The 17308-nt window shown below is 50.5% G+C and overlaps 1 protein-coding gene across 3 annotated transcripts in view; it reads right to left on the bottom strand.

Annotated features, from left to right (window-relative positions):
- Stk10 (serine/threonine kinase 10) overlaps positions 1–17308 on the bottom strand; it is a 91330-nt gene that overhangs the window by 53660 nt on the left and 20362 nt on the right. For all 3 annotated transcript variants that reach the window (NM_009288.2, NM_001359177.1, NM_001359178.1), the window contains exon 2: positions 15648–15812. In NM_009288.2, coding sequence (NP_033314.2) covers positions 15648–15812 — 165 coding nt within the window. The remainder of the gene's footprint in view (positions 1–15647; positions 15813–17308) is intronic.

Below are 17308 nucleotides of genomic sequence, written 5' to 3'. Positions count from 1 at the left end.
ATGGAATCAGCCAACCTTTGGGTTGAAAATATGAGAAAAAAAAACATGTCTGTAATGCTAATTTTTTCTTCCCTTCCTTCCTTCCTTCCTTCCTTCCTTCCTTCCTTCCTTCCTTCCTTTCCTTCTTTTTGTTTGTCTACCTGTCTGACTGACTGTCTGTCTGTCTGTCTGTCTGTTTTTCAAGACAGGATTCTCTGTGTAGCCCTGGATGTCCTGGACTGGCTTTGTAGACCAGGCTAGCCTGTAACTCACAGAGATCCACTGCCTCGGCTTCCTGAGTGCTGGGATTAAAGGTGTGTCCCACTACATCCTATGCTTTTTTTTTTTAAAGATATATTTATTTACTATGTATGCAGTGTTCTGCCTACATGCTCACACACCAGAAGAGAGCACCAGATCTTATTATGGATGGTTATGAGCCACCCTGTGGCTGTTAGGAATTGAACTCAGGATCCCTAGAAGAACAGCCAGTGCGCTTAACCTCTGAGCCATCTCTCCAGCCCCATGGTCATTTTTCTTATCATGGTTTCCTAACTAATACGTAATAACAACGCAGAATTTGCCATGTTGGGGCTTGTGAGTTATCTAGAGACAGTAGGTTATACAAATATACCACCCCAGATGAAACTTAACAAGATCTAGCAGAGTGATTAGACCGCAGTTGAGCAGGAATTACTCTAGGAATGCAAGGATGGTTTAACAACAATTATTAATGGTCTATATCGTCTTAATAAACTGCAGGGAGAAATAACAGAGTTGATTCAATGGTGCACCAAAGCCTCTACTAAGACCAGACAGCTCTGTGAGAGACATTTGACATGCATGGTACAGAACATATCTGCATCACTGATGTCAATTCAGAACGATCCTATGTTGGGGGGCCACACTTGACCCTGTGATGGAGGGCTACACATGATCCTGTGTTAGAAGGCCACACATGACCCTGTGTTAAAGAGGGCTACACTTGACCCTGTGATGGAGGGTCACACATGACCCTGTGATGGGAGCCACACATGACCCTGTGATGGAGAGCCACACTTGACCCTGTGATGGAGGGCTTCACACAACCCTGTGTTGGAGGTCAAAGGTAAAAACATGAAGGAGGGGAACCCGGGGTTAGCACAGCAAAACTCACAGCTGAAAACTCAAAGTCACAGGGTCTAAAATCATGTGAAAACCTCAGAATATCGCTGAAAGAAAGGAAAGATGACAGAGAAATGGAAAGGCATCCATGTTCACTGACGGTGACCTAACCTTGATAAAACGTAACACCGCCCAGTGCGGTCCACAGACACGTTGACACACACTGACAACACAGGCTCGCAAATCTCCACCAAGTCCCAACAATATCTTCTATAGAAACGAAAAACTCAGCCTCCACTTCACAGGGATTGTCAAGGAGCCCCCAGCAACCCAAACAGCCCCAGAAAGGACCTCACACTTTCTGAACTTGACCTCCGCTAAAAGGCTGAGGATCCAGAAGTCATACGCTTTTAAAACACCCCTCAAAGCTACGCAAATCAGGACAAGTGCAGTCTAGTAACGACACAGAACAAAGAAAGATGTGCTAAATAGCAAGCCTAGGAATCAACCTTCATACGGCAAGGATGTCAGAGTTGGGGTGTATAGCCTGCTCAGCAAATGCGGTTTATAGAGCTAGACACAGGAAGAGAAAGAAGCCGAAAGGCTGGACTTAGTGCAAACTGTATAAGGCCCAGAAGAAGCCATCGGGAGCAGCTTCATGCCGCTGGTCTTGGCAGTGACTTCACAGACATGGCATCAGACTATACATAGGCCCCGTGACCAGAAGTGAGCAGGCCCGTCCAACGCAAATGCTTCTGTGGAACAGAGGACACAGAGTGGCCGGCAGCCCAGGGACACGCCTGCCAATCACCGCCACTTCCTGACAGGCCCATTCCCAGATTACACGGCGAGATCCTAAAACTCAGCAGCAAAAGAAACTTCAACATCCCAACCAAGAGCAGCTAGGACGGAACTGACATGCCACCAGAGACAGACAAACAAGTCCTAAACACTAGGAGAGCCATGTCAGACTGGGGTCACCAAACACAATGCCACCAGGTACTGTTCAGGGGACACAAAGGGAGCCTTGGCCCACTGCCAGCAGGGACACAAAATGGTGAAGCTACTACAGAGCACAGGATGGAGTTGTGTGGTAATCAGAATTCAGGAGGCAGAGGCAGTTAGATTGTGAGTTCAAGGCCATCCTGGGGTTTCTCATGACATCCGACATCGAACACAAGATCCAGCTGTCTAACATCTGGGCATTTATCCAAAAGGATTAGAACCAGGGTTGCAAAAGCTGTTGGCACTTCCATGCTCACTGAAGCACAATTCATAAGAGGCAAGGTGGTATGGAAGCAAGCTATGTGCCCGTGACAGATGGGCGACACACATGGAGTCGCCCAGAACTGCTGGCTTCCAAAGAGAAAATGTCTGCAGTGTGACAGAGGACAATCATGTGCCCTTAGGATGTTACACTGAGGGAGAGAAGCCAGAAGCAGAAAGATGATACTGCAGACTCATTTATGACAGGGACCAGGTACTGCCGGTACCCAGTACTGCTGGGGACCCTGACAAACAGATCCCAGGGTGGCCTTGGAGAAGGCGCTGCTAATCAGTGGGCTCAACTCTCCACTTCCTCAAACCCAGTCAGCTCTGCAGCCTGCTGTCCACTGTGTAACACTAACCAACAGTAATGTATTCTACACGTAAGATGTTGTTACGAGGGCGGGTCTCATGTGATGCCTCTTCCTTCGGTAAACAGACAAATGTTTATAAACAAAACAAACCAACCAACCAAACAAACAAACAACTTAGATGGGCTGGAGAGATGGCTCAGTCGGTAAAGTGTTTGGTGTGCAAGCAATAGGTGGGAACTGAGCTTCGGATCACAGCACCCATATAAGAAAACTGAGTATAGTGACGGACGCCTGTAATCCCACCACTGGGGAGATGGAGCAGAAGAATCCCTGCGGCTTGCTGTCTAGTCAGACTAGAAGAACCAGTGAACTCCCTGTTGAGGAAAGACCTCAAAAACGCAGAAAGACCCTGCGTGAGTCAGGGGTAGGCTCGAGGAAGATACCTGAAGTTGACCTCTGGCCTTCATAAAACATAAACGTACATCTACACATACGGCAAGAAAGTGAAATGAAACAAAAGCAAACAAAGGCGGGCGGGCCTCCCCACACAGGAATGCAGGTGGGGGACCCACCCTTGCCTTGCTGTCCCTAACCCTTCTTGCTGGAGGCTTGTCCCTAGCACAGCTGGTGTCCTTCCTCAGTATCTAGGAGATTCCCTGTTTCCTTGGAGACCTTGCTTGAGGGTACCTAATGGAGGATGTGACAGCAGCCTAAAGTCACTGGCTTCCTTCTTGGGCTGAAGCCAAGGAACCTGAGGCTCACTGTGGACCACAATGCCCTTGATTAGGCTAAGCAGCTGTCTTGAGGCCAGGCGCTGGGGCCTCTGGGCTCCACTGCTCTGGCCATTTGTGAATGGAATGTAGAATTGTGGGACTTGGGCCCTGTGTCAGGCACTGTTTCAGGCACAATGACAGAACAGAAATTGAGCAGTGGGGGGCCATCCCTGCCTCTGCCATGGACATTCTGGGATAACCTTGTCATTGGCACAACACAGTAGCACCCAGGTCACTCTAAAAGACACCCTGCTTTCCCAGACAGCATCCTCTCTGCTGCCCACGAGCCAACTGTGCATGTGAAGAACCGAGCCAGTAACTGCGTAGGCCTGAGGGACCCAGAAATGAATGTTCTAATGTCTCCACCTTACTCCTGTTTCCCAACTCAATGATGACCCGGGAGAACTGGCCAGCTAAGTGGCAGCAGCAAGTTCCAAGTGTGCAGGTCTTCCACATGATGTGTCACTCCAGCCCAGCTTCCAGGCTGGCTAGCCAGGCCAGCTTCAGTGTCCCCTTCCATGACACCTAACACAGCCTGAGTGCTTCTCTGATGCCATTCCCTGAGCAAAGGCTCTGCATGGATTGTCACACTTGCTCTTCGGGAGATACTCTGAAAGATGCTGACATCTCAGTTAGGGGTGATGCTCACTGTAGCATGGACCCAGAACACATGGCTGATACATGGTAGGTATGTGCTGATAAATGCCACCTGGTGTGATCAGGACTAGGTGATATTTTATTCACATTTAGATACAAGGACCTGTGTCTCAGAGTCAGATCATGCAATACAAAGTGGCAGAGCCAGAACCAGGATTGGGGTAATGTAGGTCCTGTGAGAGTGTAGAGAGCCCCCATCCCCATCCCACCTCACAGAGGAAGCCACAGGAAGCTTCTTGAGTCACAGGCCCTGCGTCAGTGAGAATGAGCCCCTCCGCCTCCTGGCTCTAACCCTTGGGCTCTTCCATTCCATGAATGGACTGAGCAGGCTGCTCACCCAGAGATAAAGGGACCAGGATGTCCCAGACCAGATAAGCATGGCCTGGCCACACCAGGGCTTAGACATTAACTTTTACAGCCCCCAAACAGCCCCATCAGGCAATGCCAGAGCCGTAACCATCCCCCAGAGACAATTGAGTCACACACAGTCCAGAGGTGAGCCACCGCCCTGCTGACCTTCAGGACTCTGGGCCTCGATTCTCCACCCCTGGCCTTTCCTGAGGCCACTACCATATACTGACCAGGAACAAGAGCTCAGGTGACCTATACGTGAGAAACTCCTGAGCACACACAGCAACACGGACACAGCCCCATAAAGGGCCACTGTCCCACCCTAACCCTTCCCCTACCTGGGCCTGTTTCTCCATCTGGAAAATGAGGTTCTCAAAATCTGTATGACCTTTTGTGGTATCAACATTTTAGGTCTCCGTGTGACTGTAGTCACTCTTTCACAGAACAAGCAAGTTTGTGTTTGGGAAACGTTGGTGGTCAGAGTCTGGCCTCGTACAATTGTCCATCAGTCTGGGAATCTGGCCAGGACCCAACAGATAGAAATCTACCAATGCCAGAGTCCCTGACTGAATGGTGTCGTGTCCACACAGAACCCACACATCCTCCCGCACATCTGGAAGATTCTAGAAGGGTGACAGCGGCTAACTCAATGGGAATGCTAAGTGGATGCTTGCTCTCTTGTATCACCTAGGCAACACTGCCAAGGAAAGATGCCTCTGTGTGTTCAGTACCGATGATGGTGAACCCACAAGCACAGAGGACTCTAGCCGCACATGACCAACAAGTGTTTGTTAAATGACTTTGAGATGTACAGAAACTAGGGCAGATTCACTGTGCTAATAAGCATTCTATAAATATTCCTTGAGCCACAGGTAGCCTATTATACAGATGAGAATATAGAGGCTTGACAGGGCTGCCCCAAAGCTACTCAGCACAGACGTGAAGAAGAAGGAATAAACTTAAGCTGGTGGTGACGAGCGGCGGCTGAACCACCCTGCGGCCAGCCACCTTTCCGCTCTGGATTCATTTCTCTTTGAGGAAGCAGGGATAGTGTCTGCAGCTAGTCCCCAGGTCAAGAGCTGGGGGCCTTCAGGCTCTAACACAGTGCAGAAGACGGAAGCTTCTGGTTAGTCAACCAAAGCCTGAAAGAGGAAGTCATGAAGGCAGACTTAAAAAAAAAAAGCAAGAGTCAACCTAAATCCAGCCTAGTCTGTCAGCTGCCTGTCCCTGTAGGTGGAGTCCCTGGACCTCCCCACCTCTGAGTATCAGCCAAACAATGTGGCCATTGAGTGGGGCGTCCACACCCACGAGGCCTCCTCGGTCCAGCCTTGTTTTTCCATGCCAGTTCCGCCCACCACCTTGCAGCAAGCCTGGGTTAGGAATGAGCTTTCCCCGGACCCGGCAGCCTTGGAATGAGGCTTGAATCAGAGGCAATAACCTGGGTCCTTGAATGCATGCAGGGGTGGACGGTTCAGTTTGCTGTTCTGGCCCCAGCCACCCTCCACTCCATGTCCATACCCAAAGGTGCTTGCCCAGGCCCCAAGGCATCTCTCAGATGGGACTGAGGTGACTCTGTGGCAGGCATGCTTCACTCCTAGTCAGTCCACCCTAGATACTAGGCATCCGGGCTTCAGGCTCAGAGTCCCCTGGGCTGCATTCCTGGCCACAGTGCAGGAAACGTTAAAGTCAGAGCTAAGCTCAGGTTCTCTAGTGAAGGTCAAAGAATCAATTTCGAGAGGGACAACTCAGTCTGGCTAGCTGGCTGGCTGGCTGGCCACCATTTCATAAGACTAACTAGAAACAGCACTGAGCCCAGAAGGGAATAAACCAGGGCTATTTCCAATCATGGCCACCAAGGACTCAGGACGAGGACTTGGAATACTTTAGACAGGGCACACAGGACAAGAGCCACATCAATGGTGTAGGAGGCTCCTCCTCAGAGCTTGCATTCCCTACCATATAACTTACTGAAGGCTTCATAGCAGTGAATCCCTGAGAGGCAGGCAGGGTTGAAGCCAGAGATGGATAGTGAGATGGGACAGTGGGTATAACAAACAGATAACACTTGACAACTCATAGAGCCAGAGAGATATGCAGTGTCAGGGTCCCGAGTCCCACCAGTTAACAAGGGGGTTGTGGGGACACAGCCTTTCCACATCCCCAGGGCCACCTCTTTCCCATAGCACAGCCTCATGGAGCCAATGCATCTCCTTGGCCAGGATATGCCTGGGCTTCATGGAGTGTACCAGTCTGCTCATCTCAGAAACTGCAACTTCATCCATCAAGTCTGGATAACTGTAGAGCCTGCCTCCCGGTCACAGTCAAACAGGTAACACAGGGGACCAGTGTTTGGTAAATGGACTAAATACAGATATAGCTAGTAACGCCCAAGTGGCATCCTCACAGGACACTTGAGAGACTAGACCAGCTCTGAGCCTGTGTTCCCAGCATCTAAAACTTCCTGCAGCTAATTCAGTGTATGAACGAATGACCACTGAATGAATAATGTCTCCGCCTGCTCCAGGGGGGTGGCATCAATCCCATGAGACTGGCCTATGGAATGCCATAACCACATAAGCAGTTTTACAATGGAGCAGAGGTCACAAGAATCACAGGGTTAGGGTTCTCATGGGGACAGCCCTGTTGAGTCCTCCTGAGAGGGCAACAGGGGAGTGGCCAGCAAAAAGGGGAAGCCCCAAAACACAAGAGAGCAGGATCAATTGCCTGGCTTCCTGCTGTGGGCTGTAATTAAGAGTCCTTGTCAGGGCCACCAGGAGCCCTGGTGGACTGAGGGCAGACCCGCTGGGTGGGGTGGGGGGGGAAGGTTAGAACCACCATTCTCTGAGCCAAGTCAGGAGGTGCTGCATGAGGTGCAGTCTTGGGAGAGAGGTGGGACTGCTAGGCTCACCCTTCTAGGGGAAGCTGCACACTCCAAAGTCAACACAATCCTTCTAGAAAGCAGGGAGAAGGGCAGTGCACAAGGGCCCACTACCTTTCACTTCTCCAGTCTTTTGCGGTGTTTCCCTTGGGATGAAGTCCCAGCACGTGAGTCCTCAGGGGACAAAACCTAATCCAAACCATAGCACCCTCGCTGAGCCTCCGGAGTCCGCTGTATAAAATAGGGCTGACATAGGAAATGCACCTGCCTCAGAGGTGAGAGGGGTCTGTGTGTGCACAGCACCTGGGTGGGAGGGGAGGGAGACCGACCTTAATGGTGAGCAGAAGTTAGTGACTGTCAGGGAGCCCTCAGAGCCCATGCCCAGGGCCCTCACACCCCTGAGAAGGATTGCCCTGGCTGTTCAGATGACTAGGGATCCAGAATTAAGAATTACAGAGTGAGTTTGAGGATAGCCAGGGGATACATAGAGAGCCTGTCTGAAAAACACAGAATAAAACAGATCCCCATCTCCATAGAAAAACACTAAAAAAAAAAAAAAACGAATTATAATAATAGGAGGGGCAGGCTCACTCAACAGGAAAAGAGGTGGGCTCAAAGGGGTAGCCCCAGCTGCCCTGGGGGACTGGGGGGAGTCACTTATTGCCAGGTCATTGAGTCTGGAGAAGGAAGTAGAGACCTTGAGGCTAGGGGTTGGGGGCAGGGGGTGCTTGTCAATAAGCCTGAGTACTGGGAGATCCCCAGGTCTCCTGATTCCAACCCAGCATGCCTTGGGTCACGTGGAGCATCTGTCCCTTTAGCCGACTTACGTTGGGGAGTGCACTATGACATTCTAGGTTATCACGTTTCAGACAGTTATCAGACAGTTGTTATCACTCTGTGTTTAGAACATTCAAAGTCTTCTATTAGTGACTCTGAACCGTGTGTGGGTACACTCACACATGTACCCCCATCACATGAATGCCCAACATTCTCAGAAAGCCCATGGGGCTGTCCACGGCCCCGTAGGGACTTCCTGAGGCAAGTCTCCTGGATTCCCTGCATCCAGGCCTGAGGAGCAAGCCCTGTGGGAGGAAGGGAGGAAATGGCTCCTGATATTCTTTCTCTTCTGGGAAATGTGTCCTCTTAGTCTTCTTTATGTGCCTTGGTTTTGGTATAAATAAATAAATAAATAAATAAATAAATAAATAAATAAATGGTGGTTTGAAAACTATTTCATTCGCCCCACCCCCACTCTATGAGAATCTGTGCAGGAACAGCCTCAGAGCACAGAGGGGTCCTGAGGTCGGTGGCCAACTGGGGGCACTTATCAGGCCAAGCTAAGGGTATCTGTGGCCCACATAGCCTGAGGCTACCAGTCCGTGCCCTCGTTCCACAGAGAGCTCTCTTCACACCACAGCAGCAATGGGCTGTGGGTAGGAGGGACTGTTGGCTCTCAGCCAAGGTCATGTCCAAAGACACTAGAGACATCTAGATACAACATGGGATGCTCTGTCTTAGATGGAAGGTGTCCCAAGACTGCTGGACAAAGGTGAGGGATGGAGCCAAGCCAATCCTACCATATTCAGGACAGCTCAGCAAGGCTCATGTGCTCCCAACAATCCCAATGCTGAGAATAAGAAAACAGGATGCAGACTAAACAGCCTCAAATACTCAGGTCCTCCACTGGAGCCACACAGGAAGTCGTGGGTGGGTGCCTTCCAACAGCCAGAGTCCCTCTTCCCATGTGGATGTCTGTGGAAGCTTCACCACGAGGGGACTCCGCAGGATCCATAATGAGCAGTGAGAAGTGGGTTCTAGGCTGGGAGACAGTACCAAGCTCAGGCTCTGTCTGATCACCCCACAGTGACACCAGCAGGTCACTCTGGTCCTTCGCCATCCCAGAACCCAGAGAGTCACCCTACAGATCTGGTGCCACTTGATCTGGCCAAACGTCCTTACCACAAGACCAGCCCACATGGGTGCAAGTGTCACACCGCACTGACTTCACATCATCCTTCCTCAGCATTTGCTTGCCCTCCCAGGGAACCTTCTCTGAGGCAGGACCCAGACTGAAGCTTCATAAGGGCAAAGGGCTCAGCCACAAGGGACATCTTTGTTTTATTTCTATGGCAACGGATACAATTTTCCATTTGAGATGCTGATTCAAAAGCTCCTTTGGTGGTGATGGGGCGGGGGGGGGGGGGTGGCGGGTTGAGACAGGGTCTCTCTCTCTCTCTCTCTACCAGGCTGGCCTCGAACTCATAGAGATCCACTGCCTCTGCCTCCCAAGTGCTGGGATTAAAGATATGTGCCACCACACTCCCTTCTTTTTAAATAAGTGTATCTAATGTCTAAAATGAGAGATACCTTTTTATTTTAACTTGCAAGCATTCGCACTGGGAAGATTAAGATATCTGCCATGCAAGTGAGAGGACATGGTGGTGCTCATAAAGAGCTGGGTACAGTGGTACATGCACCTGTAATTCCAATGCAGGAGGATGGAGTTGGGTGCGTGGGTGTGTGTGTGCATGCGTGCGTGCGTGTGTGCGTGCATAGATCCCTGTAACTCAGAGGCCAGTCAAACTGAGTCAATGAAATCCAGGTTCGGTGTAAAAAAAAAATTCACCTCAAACTTCAGTGCTTGAGGAAGATACACAGTACTGACCTCTGGCCTCCACACATGCGTGTATGCATCGTGGGATGGATGGAACTACCTACTTAGCTGTCCTGCCTGCCGTGCCACGAGACTGCCTGGCTCACGGCTGAACTCCCAGCCCCTAGCACAGGCACTTGAGTACAATGCAGTCCCATTCATTTCTGTCTCTGCTGGACTCAGGCTGAAGTAGCTTCAGCTCCCTGCCTCAGCAGCTCCTGCCTCAGGGCCTTTGAACTTCCTCCAGTTGCTACTTCAGTTTTGCTACAAACTTGCAGAGAGGTCTGCCTCCTTCTAGCCTTCTGGGATCAGCTTAAATGCCCTGGCCCTCCCGCGAGGGAGCTTTTCTCCCCTATTCTATTACAGGCCACTGCTCCTGACCCCACCCAAGAAGGGCTGACCGCAGCACTTCTCCACTAGATTTGCTAAAGCTCGCTTCCCACTTGCTCTGGTCCTCCCACACACGTCTGCGATTGGAGTGTGTTTCAGCTCACAGTCTCGGAGCTCAGGGAGAACAGAGACCTGCCAGATTGTGTTAGTGACACCACACAGCCCCTGATACTGACCCATATGTAGTGGGAGCATTTACACAACAGAAATGGACATTAGTTAGAAGCCAGAGTCCCCTCCTGGGAGCCTCTGTGGGCATTCTAGAGCACAGCGTCCCTCCCACTATTTCTGGGCATGTCGGAAGACAGGTCCAGTCTCACAGACTGCCATCTGGGTTAGGAGTGAAGTGAGCTGGGACAATCACGAGGCCAAGGCTACATGGGGTCAGCCCAGAGTAGATGACCTGGGAGGCCAGGGAGGCCTGTCAATACAGTAGCCACTCAGGGAGGAAACTGACTGTCAGCCATTGTACTCCAAGCTAAGTTAAATGCGCAAATCCACTCAGCTTGGCCATGGAGCTCACGGGAGAATGCAAGCTCACATGGGGATGAGAGTCTTATGGGAATGTTGTAACATCTGACTGGATAAACAGCTTCCGACAAAAGTTCAGATGTCCTTAAGTTTTAAAAAATATGTTGTAAAGGGGCTGGAGAGATGGCTCAGTGGCTAAGAGCACCGGCTGCTCTTCCAGAGGACCCATGTTCAATTCCCAGCACCCACATGGTGGCTCTCAACTGTCTGTATCTCCTGTTCCAGAGGATCCAACACCCTCACACAGACACGCATGCAGGCAAAACACTAGTGCACAGAAAATTAAAAAATCATTTTTTAACATTTTTTAAGATTTATTAATTTATTATATGTAAGTACACTGAAGCTGTCTTCAGACAGCTTCAGAAGAGGGAGTCAGATCTCATTACAGATGGTTGTGAGCCACCATGTGGTTGCTGGGGTTTGAACTCAGGACCTTCAGAAGAGCAGTCAGTGCTCTTAACCACTGAGCCATCTCTCTAGCCCTAAAAAAAAATCATTTTTAAAGAAGTGCTATAATACCCAGACAGTGGTGGTGCACGCCTTTAATCCCAGTACTTGGGAAGCAGAGGCAGGTGAATCTCTGTGAGTTGGAGGCTGCCTGGTCTACAGAACGAGTTCTAGGACAGCCAGGGCTACACAGAGAAACCCTATTTCACACAAACAGACAAACCGCTATAAGGAATGGACACACAGAAGATTTGTGAAGGGAGAATAAAAAAGTAAAAATGTTTCAATAGATAATAACTTCTATATAGATTGTATGTCAAGATGACCTCTTAAACACACTAGGTCAAACACATTCTTATCTAAGGAGGATTCCCCCCAGCCTCACCTGCCTTTTGGTCCCTCAAACACAGATATCAGAATGGGTGATACCACCAGGAATGGAGTGTCCATGGCTCTCACGGCTCTGCAGCCCTTCAGGGCATGTGGAGGGGAGGATTTCCCAACAACTTCACCATTTAATATTTGAAAGCAGAAGTGGAGACGTGAATCCTCTAGAAAGATTTTGCTAGGCTTGTCAATTCTGGGAGAAAGTGACCTCACTTTGTAGGACGGCAGGCAGAGGAGTTACACCTCTGGGAGGAAGGTCCTTCCCTCCTGTGCAGGATGCAGGCAGGCTCTTGGCTTGCAGCCAGCTCCTCAACACCTGTCCCTGCGAGCAGCCCTGACAGTTCTGTTATACATCTACGTGGGGACGCTGGCTCCTGAGACCACACAGGAAGCCTGGGCCGAAAGCCACCCCAGTGTGGCCTCCAGCCTTCAATCTCAGCTGCCATGGCTTCTCACTTCTTTACGGCCCGCACTTAGCCAAACTTAGCAACCTTTCCAACTCCTATGCATCCTGCAAGACACAGTTCAGATGCCCCTTTCTCTGAAGCTGGTCCATGTTCCACAGCACATGCCCATGCGTTGGGCGGGTCTCCTGAGCTGACCAGGCTCAGTGCTTTACTACTTGCCCCCAATCCTGACCTACCTTTCTCTCTCTCTCTCTCTCTCTCTCTCTCTCTCTCAACAGGGTTTCTCTGTGTAGCCCTGGCTGTCCTGGAGCTCACTCTATAGACCAGGCTGGCCTCGAACTTAGAAATCCACCTGCCTCTGCCTCCCAAGTGTTGGGATTAAAGGCGTGCGCCACCACGCCCGGCTTTGACCTTTCTTTTACAACACAGAATGTACTTCCCCTGAGCAAAATGTTACTGGGTTGCCAAGGCCTAAAATAAATGTTTTCAAACTTAAACCACCATGACTCACCTAGGAGGCTCTCAAAACTACAGGCTTCTGGGCAGCTCCCCAGCTTATGACCTGGGAGGGCCAGGTGGAGCCCCATCACTGATATGACTATCCCAGGAGGTCAGCTATGAACTTCTCACTCTGGCATCCAGGCCTTGCACAAGATGGCCTCCAATTACTGTACCAGCTGCACCTCTCCCCAGAGGCCTCAGTACAAGAGCAGCTCTGACTCTATGAACTGAAGTCCTCAAAGGAAGTCACACTTACACTGAACATTCAACAAAAGCCAACCAACTCACTGGGATGTCGATGAATGGGGGAGTTTGAATGTTGCAGCTCCAGAGCCAAATTATCTTAGGCCATCTTGGCCTTCTTAAAAAGCCATTCATTGCCCACCTATGTGTGTGAGATCTAATATCTTGTGACTATTATGCAAATCCTTCTAGAACATATAAACAAACAGGTTCCCAGCTTTCATGAATCCAAAGCTAAGAATGTTGTTAATCTGAGGACTAGAGGAGAGATTTCCCCAGTTTGTTGTAATTGCCTACCTGATTCTTGAATGAGTAGATGGTGGATAGGAGAGGGGTGTGTGTAGTGATGTGGGGAGGGGAGGGAGGGATGGAGTGATGGTGGGGAGGGAGAAAGAGGGATGTTGGGGGAGGGGCAGATGCAGTGATGGTGGGCAGGCGGTAGGAGGGTGGGCTGATGAAATGATGGTACACAGAAGAGTAGGCCAGGGGACTTCAGCTCACATGGGAAGTGGCTCTGTGATGCCAGTTTGGAAACAGACATTAAAAAAATCTAAAAAATTCTCAGATCTTTTCAAACAAGAAGGAAACAGCATTGCAGAGCCTCCCCAGAGCCGCAGGGCAGCTCTTGTGGGTACAGAGGACCCCATGGCCGTCCTCACACGGGACAGAACCAACCATGCCTCAACCAAGATGGCAAAGACACAGAGGCAGGCATGGTACTCAAGCTTATTTTAAAACTATGGCTGAAACATCTAGAAAATGCACTTTGAATGTCAGCAGTGGGCCCTCTGACAACAGCCTCAAGGAGGTTTCATCTTGTGCTTTTTTCCAGTGACCTCAGTCTCATTTCTTCTCTATCTGATTAAAAACAAATATTATCATCATTATTATGTGTGTGTGTGTGTGTGTGTGTTTGTACCTGTACATGCCACTGCATGTGTGGAGGTCAGAGGACAATGTGACAGATTTGAGAGTTTCTGCTCTCCAATCTATATGTGTGTGTGATAGGGGAAGCAAGTGACAGGGCACAGAGACTTGGGGTGGGGCGTGGGGGGAGCCTGGGCAGTGGGAGCTATGCCGTGGCCTGTGTGTGTCCCCTAAGAGTTCAAACACTGGAAGCCTGGTCCCCATTGCAGTGATGTTAGCAGAGAGTGGAGACTAGTCATGAAGTCACCCGAAACCTGAGATGCGCTCTGGCTGTCAGTACCACCATGTGATTTTCTTCAGCAAAGCCCTCTGGATTCCTACTGACCCCAGTCCATGCAGAGAGCCCAGCCAATCCTGGCACAATGGCCCTGAACCCCCAGAGCTATGCGCCAACTAAATGTCTTGTGTTCAAAAAGCCCCTCCTCAGGCAGCCCCTAGCTGTGGGCATGAGAGTCTAACACCAGCCGGGAGGGGAGGACCAACTCCCTGTCCCTTGGCCAGACTTCTTCCTCTTGCTGGCTCTATTCCTGCCTGGGAGATGAGCAATCATGAGGCCTAGTGAACTTCTCCTTCTTCCCGAGCAGCAGGATCTCTTTCTCCAATGAACCAGTTTTCTTCATTCGCACCAGTGAGTCGGGCATTCTGTCATTAAAAGCCAAGACTCTTGCTTCCCACTGGGCATGAAGAAAGCAAACCACCACGGGCCAGTAGCAAGTTCCCAGTGTTCTGAGACCTAACTAGACATGGAAAGACCTCCAAGGACACGAAATCACCACAGCAGTGTGTACCATGCCTAAAACATCCTTTCTGATCAATGTACACTTCTGAACCGACCCTCCCATCAACAGTGGCAAGACCTGGGCTCACACAGCCCCAGTGATGGCGGAGGTGCCTGAGGGCACTCAGCCGTGTCTCCAAATGTCTGCAGGATTCTGACAGTACGAGCTGTACCCAGAATTTACTTGAGATATTTCTTGCACACACATCACTTTGCTTCCTTAGTGTCTAGAGTTTGGAGGGGGATTATTTACATATGTGTGTTTTTACATATATGTATCTGTATATATAGACTATCAGTCTGGGATATAGCTCAGTGGCAAAGTACTTGGCATATACAAGACACTGGATTTAATCCTCCCCATTGGAAACACACACATACACACACACACACACACACACACACACACACACACACATACACACACATACACACACATAAACACACACACACACACACATACACACACACACACAGACACACACACACAGACACACACACACACATACACACACACACACAGACACGCACACACACACACACACACACACACACACACGAGAAAGGAGAGAGCAGAGAGACAAAGTTGGCAGAACACAGGTTCAGCAAGCTGCCCACTGTAGGGCATCTGGGTTTTGCCAGCTGAGAGGTATCAGCATGAGGCAGGCTGGTGACAGAGCTATCTGTAGGGCAGTCTCGACCCATGAAGCCAGTGGCGTCCCATGGCCCTTGCAGGAGCCAAAGGCTCACAGTGGGGGAGTACAGAAGCAGGAGATCTGTGACTCCTGCAAATGACACCAGATCAGCTCTCAGGTGCCCTGTCCATGTCTGGCCTCTGGGCACCTGTCCAGAACTCACTCACTGGACTTTGGAGTATTCCATGTCCAAGGCACCACAAGGTAAGAATTCCTCATGGAGCGCCATGTTCAGGCTCGAGAGGATGTCAGAACTCTCTCACACCCAAAGGCTTTACCAGGGAGCCCACTTCACCTTCTCCCCGCTGCAGCCCTGCCCACACAGCAGATGCTGACATGGCGCCCAGGCTGGCGCTCTCTTACCCAGAGCTTCCCATCATAGTAATAGGCCCCCAGGAGCTTCACGATATACGGGTGGTCACAGGTGGCCAGGATCTCTATCTCCACGATGTAGTCCTCCAGCTCCTCCTCGCTCTTGGTCTCTATGACTTTGGCTGCTGCCAGGGCACCGGTCTCCTTGTTTTTGGCCTGCAAAGGGGAGATGTGGAAGGTTACAGGGCAGGCTGGGCAGGAGACAGCCCCAGAAGGCTTCCCAGGCCCCCACACAAGTGTGAAAACAGAGTCCGATGTCCAAGGGGACACAGACGCTCCCGACAATGGCCAGAGCACGTGAGGTGTCAACACTGGGGAGCTCAGACCAGAGAGAACATTCTGTGTGTCTGATAAGGAAGTAAGATATAACCAAAAAAAAAAAAAAAAAAAAAAAAAAAAACCAAAAGAACTGTAGGCCTCGAAAGCTAAAGTGATGAACAGGATATTAACTCTGCTTTGCCAAAATTCGAAAAAGAGCGAAATAAGCCTGTAAACAGTTGGGTCCTGCCACTCCACCACACAAGAGGGACCTGGAAACTAGACACAAGACTCACAACTACCTCAGTGCCACCCCCCCCCCCCCAAGCTACCAGAGATGTTGCTAACAACCTTCAGCCTCTCTACCCTGGTGCTCACGAGGGCAGAGTTCACAGTGTTGACACAGCCCTAGAAGCCAGCAGCTGCTTGTCACTAACACAGGGGCAGTGGGTGCTCCACCAGCGCCTTTCTGGGGTGCCGTGCACCACACCCACTCTGACCTTTAGTGACAACTGTACACACCCCACCCAGGACAGTCCTTTCTGTGCATCTCCAGCCCCTGAGTGACAACACAAGTTCCCTCACAGGATCAAGCACGGCGACCCACACCTCAGATTCTCCAGCAAAGCAAGTCCGAGTTCAGAGAGGAGACATGCCTAGGACCTACACCTGGGTCATCTATCTTCGCAGATTCTCTACATTCCCCAGACCAGTGGTTCTCAACCTTCCCAACACTGCCACCTTTTAATAGACTTCCTCCTGTTGTGGTGACTCCAGCCATAGAATTACATCACTGCTGTTTCATAATTGTAATTTTGCTGGTGGTATGAATCATAAGTTTTTTCTTATCTGTGTTTTCCCCATGGTCTTGGATGACCCCTGCGAAAGGGTCATTTGACCCCCCACCAAAAGGGGTCATGACCAACAGGTTGAGAACCGCTGTTGCACACTATACAAGTTCATCCAATCACAGAGAAGCCTTTACAACCAGGTGACTTCACTCGCTATGCCTCGGGCCAGGCCCATTTAGGGTGACCAAACACTCAGACAGCTACCTGCTCCCTGCCCTCAGGAATTAAAATCAGGATGGAGAGGTGTCACCGATCCTGCAGAGAGGGACCAGGGTGGCTGCGATGGGTGTGGCCTCAGAAGGCACCAACCGCACCTTTGAGGAGGAAGTGGTGTGAAGGTTCCAACCAGCATTTGCCTGGCTGTTCTCATCTCAGGTCTTCCTATCTAAGCTGCTAAGAGCCCCAAACCCCCTGCAGGATGAGAACAGCTCCTCGTTTATGGGGGACAGAGTCCATTCCCCCTTGGCTGACACTTCTTAGGTGTGATAGCTCAGGCACCATCTCAATCACACTTCGGGGCAGTGCGGTTAGCAGTCCAGCTAC

Source organism: Mus musculus, chromosome 11 (genome assembly GCF_000001635.26).
Source record: "Mus musculus strain C57BL/6J chromosome 11, GRCm38.p6 C57BL/6J".
In the NCBI taxonomy this organism is placed as follows: Eukaryota; Metazoa; Chordata; class Mammalia; order Rodentia; family Muridae; genus Mus; species Mus musculus.
This window is presented reverse-complemented; position numbering and strand designations above follow the sequence as displayed.